Raw genomic sequence first — 6,622 nt, forward strand, 5'->3', positions numbered from 1 at the left:
AATAATAATAATGATAATAATAATAATAATAATGATGATAATGATAATAATAATAATAATAATAATAATAATAATAATAATGATAATAATAAAGATCGAAAATGAGAATTACAAGATCTTTTTGGACTTCCTCATAAAAACTGACTATACCACTGAAGCAAGAGGATCAGATATGACTATAGAGATTATATGATCAGTTATGATTATAAACACACAGCGTAAGATCATATTTTTTTCAATTCTCTGTGATATTATTATTAGAAAGGAAAGAAACATTGAACAACGATAGTTCAAGATGCAATACGTCTGAAAATGAAGATAACTTAGGCGGGATTAGCCCATAGCTAGCCAGAGGGCTGAGGAGAGTGTGGCAGACCAAGACAACAATTATTCCTGTGGTAATTGGTGCACTTGGTGCAGCACCCAAAATGCTGCCTAAAAGATTGAAAGAGATTGGGACTGTAACTCGCATTGTGGACCTGGAGAAAAGTACCATCCTATGAATATTCTCGTATATTCTGCAAGAATCTTAAAAGGGATTTTTGAGGTTTGGGGAGACTTGTCACCAAATATCAAGATAAAATACCTGCTAACAAAATTAGCAGTCACTAGCATAATAATAATAATAATAATAATAATAATAATAATAATAATAATAATAATAATAATAATAATAATAATAATAATAAGAAGAAGAAGAAGAAGAAGAAGAAGAAGAAGAAGAAGAAGAAGAAGAAGAAGACATGACAGAGTCGGCTAGTATTTACACTGGACAATATGTCGGCATTATAAAATCAAAACCGCTGACAAATGGTATAAACACCATCCTGAAGCTGTGACTGAGGGAGAAAATGTATCGATTCTCTGGGACTTCCCCGTACACACCGACAAAACTATAAAAGCTAATAAACCGGATATTATTATAAAAGATCAAAGAAGTGTTTATTAATTGACATGAGTATTCACTGCGATCATAATATAGCGGCGAAAGAATTTGACAAGATCAGTAAATATAAAGACTTGCTAATAGAAATTGAAAATATGTGGCACCTCAAGGTGACTACCGTACCAGTGATTGTAGGATCTCTAGGAATGATAAAAATAGGTAGTGAAACCTATTTGAAAATTATACCAGGCTTACCATCCCTACAGGAAGTGCAAAAAATCGTGTTAACTGGTACGACTCATGTACTGAGAAGAGCATTATCGCTGTGAAATTTTTTTAAATACATATTTTACCTGTGAATTTGCGTGTGTAAACTGGGAATGCATACAATTAGTTTCTCTGCCCTAGGTGTACGGAAAACACTCGGCGAGAAATGGAAGAAAATTTGAAGATAGAAGGAAAAAAAACCCAACATAATGATAATAACTAAAGCCAGTGAATAAGGAACAGGTGATCAAGTGTGGATTAGGAGAAAAGGACAAGACTGAAATTCAAAGAGAGCATGTTAAACATATTGAAGAGAAACCTTTGCATGGTCAGTTTTGGAAAGCCACCAAGGATGTGTGTGGAACAAAATCCGGACTTAGTTAAAAAAGGACAATTAGAAAAAACATAAAAACAGGGAGCTTAATTATAGCAGCTCAACATCAATTGCTAAAAACAAACAGCTTAAGAAAATATGTGTGTTGGGAGGTGTCGGAAAAATGTAGAGTCTCTGGAATTTGGAATGATACAGTTGCACACATTGTTGCAGAATGTCCCAGGTTGGCGCAGGGAGAATATAAGAAATGGAAGTATGACCAAGCTATGAAAGTTTTACACTGGAAGCTTTGTCAGAAATGGGGATTTGAAGGTGGAGGTACATGGTACGACCATAGGGTCGAAAGGGTGCTGCACTCGGAGAAATGCAAAATTCTGTGGGATTTCCCTATTCAAGCGGATACACTAGAAAATAATAGACCAGACATAACAATAATACTCTTCCAAAGTTATTCAGCATATGACGATAACACTCTCGTATCGTTAAATAATAGTTCCGACAAGATCCCGTTAGTTTCAATTGTGAAATCGACGTCTCCGATTTCCAATAATGTATTTTCAATAATATATTTTTCGCTTGTATCATGGCAGTAAGTCTTCCAGTTGGTCCTAAAATGCTATTACTTCACGCTTGTCATGTCATACACACATTAATGCATGAGGTCGTCGAATCGTACGAAAAATAGTTTTTCCTTCTATCTATTCACAATGACAAACTTTTCTGGAATTCCATAGAAATTATCTGCATAATACAGATCTTTTTCAGTAAGCTTCATTTCTTAATCACCACTAAGACAGTTTGGAATGAAAAGCAACTGTATCTCGAGTAATTTGCTGTTAATCGATCTCTTTTCCATTATTATTCGACACATTCTAAAACGGTGAGCTGGTAGAATCTTTAGTGCGCCAAGCAAAACGCTTAGCGTCCGTCTTTACATTCTGAGTTCAAATGCTACCGGGGTCGACTTTGCCTTTCCTCATTTTGGTGTCGAGAAAATGAGTGTACCAGTTGGACACTGGGGTTGATGTAATTGACTTACACCCTCCCCCGAAATTGCTGGCCTTGTGCAAAAATTTAAAACTATCATTATTCAATACTTATGTAGTTTATAATATTGATTTTTTTCCCCACACCTAAATTATGAATGCAATCTCATAACTTTTGGTGAATTCAACTTGAAAAATTACAACATAGCAGGGCTGTCACGGCAACAATTATAGGTCTCTGGACAAATCAATATTATTTATTGACAGTTAGCCACAACAGACGTGAGAACGTTCTGTTCAGTTGGTACTGTTATGGTCGCAATCACTCATACACTATGGAAACAGGGTTAATTTCCAGCATAACGAGGACTAGGGCTCATGACAGACCCCAGTCTAAGCGTAAACATTATCAACCAGTGAGGATGTTAAATTACACAGTGGGTATTTTGTCGGAGTCCCATGGAATTATTATCAAAACGTAGCCAGTATTTTATATAATACATAAATTCCACCGAGGCCGACTTTGCCTTTCATCCTTTCGAAGTCGATAAAATAAGTACCAGTTGAGTACTGGGTCGATGTAATCGACTTACACCCTTTCCCGAAATTGCTGGCCTTGTGCCAAAATTTGAAACCAATATACTTTACAACCCTTACAGAGAACTGAAAAAAAAAAACATGATTTTAAAACTATTGTGTATGTACTTACTTGCCATCAGCATGATTATTGAATTAAAACATCCAATCAACAGTAAAACGTAGCGATGCATTGCCCCAGGTCCTGTAGAAGCTCAACACGGAATAAAGAGACAGCGTAAGTAAAAGAAAATTGAACAGTACCCTTCAGTTGGACAGAAAGCTATGGTTTGACGAAGTCTTGAAAGATCAAATCGTTTCTTTGAGACACCTAGCAGTAGTATTAGTATTAGTTGTAGAGAGAGAAGCGAGAGTAGTAGTGGTGATGGTGGGTGTATTGGTAATAGAAATGGTGGTCATTAGAGATTGGTAAGAGTCGAATTAATTAATAAAGTTGACTCCCTTCCGCTAATATTTTATTGCCTTTCCTACTTATTGTTTCTTATGCTGATGTATATATTATGTTTATTCTTAAAAACCAAATCTGTGAATTACATAAAAATCCATGTGCTGTACACGTGACATCGTTTTCCCAGTCATTGTTAGGATTCTTTTCAGTTTATATCACACTTTTCATTGCTTCTTCCACCACCGCATTTTTATACCTCTTATTCAAACTCCACCCATTCATTATGTTCATATAAGCTGGGAACTGACCAGTCTCATTTTGCGTGTATGTATTTTATTGTATTTTGACTTGTTTCACGATATTATTCCTCCCTAACTACTCTTGTTAATATTGTGATGACTTGACTACTGCTCACTACTGTATTTATTTCTAATTTCTTTTCATCGTTTCTTTTTCATGGAACCCTTATGCATTAAAGAAAAAAATATCCGTCGAACTTATATATTTTACAGAAAATTCCCGCCACTCAATTGTAAATTTAATAAGACATTAAGTGAAACCAAAAATTAATTGAGACAGACAATTTATTCATATTTCTTTAAATAAATGTGTGTGTCTGTGTGTGTGTAAACGAAGGCGGCTATACTTAATGTAAATCCCAAAAGGAAAAATTCAGTTGTCAATAACATAATATATAACCAAGTTTGAACAGGCATCAAGGTATCGAATCAATTTATAATAACATGCATACATACATACATACATACATACCATCACAATTTTAATTCAGTATGATCATGAAGGGGAACGTGGAATGAGTAACAGTTTGTGAAGATTTTGCATCTTCAATAAAAGCATATTACTCTACCTTCGGTATTCGAGTACTATTTTTCCACCTTGTATTGCATTTATTTGCTTGTGTGTGTGTATGTGTGCGTGTTTGTGTAACATACAGAAGACATACATAAATACATCGTTGCTATTATGTTAAACTGACGTATGTCCAAATTCAGCCAAATGCGCTTTTTCAATATTTATTTTTGCTTGCAATAGCCAGTTCTTTTGGTTAAACTATCGTATCTCCAGCTGCTTCAGATGCCAAGATATCAAACATTGTCAAAGTGTAGTACAACGGCTTTGCTGTGGAATGGTGAAACTATATGTACATATACATTATATATAATAACAGAATATAACTTTTTTATTTGAAAATAAGGAATAGCATTTGTTTCATATTATAAATTTTTATAACTGATCTTTCAAACTCTGCACATACAATATATCGAACTGGGTTAAACAAACTGCTCTCATTAAACGAAAAAAGATAACGCAAATACTCATTAATAATCGGCAAAAATTCATCAATAATCGATAATAATGGTATTAATCGTAAAATGAGACCGTTTTATTGTATTTGAAATTTTTTTCAGAAATTATTAAAGTGAACATTAACCAAAAGGAAAACACACACACAGAAAATATAATGATTTCAAATTTTGGCGCAAGGCCTGCAATTTTGGGGAGTAGGTAAAAATTTTTGCGGCACCCTCAGATTTTAAAGCCCTGGGCAATTCTTGTTTGTCTAGCGTATAGTTCAGGCCCAGGAGATTTGGTTGTTATTTCTGCCAGGTCGAGAGATCGTGTACACGCCAGGGCCGGTCACAGAAATTTTTCGAAGGGAGGGCACAAGGTCAGAAGGGATTACAATTGCGAGAGAAAAGGGCGTAATAACATTATTTAGAAGGGTGCACTTCTTGATGGGGTGGGGAACGTGCCCTTAAGTCCCTAAACCTCCTTTGGTCCGCCCCTGCACGCTCTGTCATTATCTCGCCCTAAAAGGTAATTTCAACCAAGGCGTAATTCGAATAAACTGAGTAAGTAGGAAACAATGTCCGAAACTAGACAGATAGAATAAGTAAATAGGTAAACAAAGTAAATAAACTCGTGTTGATCTCGGCAGATAAATAAAATAGATAAATAAATAAATAGATAAACATTAGGTGCTGGACGCAGTCGAGTCCACACGTGAAAATCTCAGCTTAGAGCCACACCCTCATCTATATTATCTGACACTTCTTTCCCGTCAAGCAACACTTTCTATTTCTTGTTCCTAATGTCTTTTGGCATATTCCCAGTCACACCCATACAGCTGAACAAATTGTACTTTTGTTGCCTTTCCTTTTCTTTTCATTTATCATTAATGAATCAGTTAAATCGTTGTTAGCTTGTTTGTTTCTTTCATTTTTTCCCCCCTCCCCTTTCTGCATATTTCAATTTCATCATTTTTTGCAGGTGACGCCAAACGTGGGGACTGTTTCTTTTATAAACATCGTAGACAAACGCACACATATATACACGTGTGTAACCACGTGTGTATCGTTGGCGATTTTCTTCCTCCGTCTTCCTCTCTTTTTGGACTTTCCTTTGTTTCTGAAGTAGAGCTTTGGTCGAAACGTAAAATCCTCTTTTTTTCCTTTCCTGAGCGTCTGATAATACATTACTTGTACCATGTTTATTTTGATGTTTGTTCTTTTTTGTTTAGATTCACTACACACACACACACACACACACACACACACACATATATATATATATATATATATATATGCGTGTATAAGTGTGTGTGTGTGTGTGTGTGTGTGTGTGTGTGTGTGCGCGCGTGAATGCGCATACTAGGTTACTAAAGTACCAGGCTACGGGAACGTAATCAGACCAACACCGGCTGTCAAACGATGGGGAGGACAAACACACATATATATGCGTGTGTGTATGTGTGTGTGTGTGTATATATACACAAACACTAGCAATGCACCCCGGCGTTGCCCGGATGTTATTACCTACAACGACATTGTATTATTTGTTCCTTTCTTATGGGTGAAATTGGCATAGCTGATGTATAATGAACTGAGTTACTGGCGTAATGGAAGTTATTGTTTGTTTAAAAGTGAAGTGGAAAGGGTACAATTTGCATAAGAAGGATCACAAACTATGTATTGTTTCATCGTATAAAAAGGAGTTAATACGATTTTGCCCAGAAATCACGTTTTCAAAATTTTCATTTACCCGCGTCCTCACCGCAATTTCTTAATTTGTAACTTTTTTCGAATTTTTGCTTTTTATCCACGTAGAAAAATACAGAGATTACGAATCTGGGAAATATATAT

The 6,622-nt window shown here is 35.5% G+C and overlaps 1 protein-coding gene across 2 annotated transcripts in view; it reads right to left on the reverse strand.

The window, feature by feature from the left end:
- LOC106876533 (uncharacterized) overlaps positions 1-6,622 on the reverse strand; it is a 152,231-nt gene that overhangs the window by 40,364 nt on the left and 105,245 nt on the right. The window contains exon 1 of one of the 2 annotated variants that reach the window (XM_014925120.2): positions 3,183-3,478. The exons of the other annotated variant lie outside the window; for it this stretch is intronic. Within the exon in view, the coding sequence (XP_014780606.1) occupies positions 3,183-3,243 (61 nt within the window). The 5' untranslated portion in view covers positions 3,244-3,478. Of the gene's footprint in view, positions 1-3,182; positions 3,479-6,622 lie in introns of those variants that run through there. 2 annotated transcript variants of the gene reach the window in all.

This window comes from Octopus bimaculoides, chromosome 5, assembly GCF_001194135.2.
Source record: "Octopus bimaculoides isolate UCB-OBI-ISO-001 chromosome 5, ASM119413v2, whole genome shotgun sequence".
Lineage (NCBI taxonomy): Eukaryota > Metazoa > Mollusca > Cephalopoda > Octopoda > Octopodidae > Octopus > Octopus bimaculoides.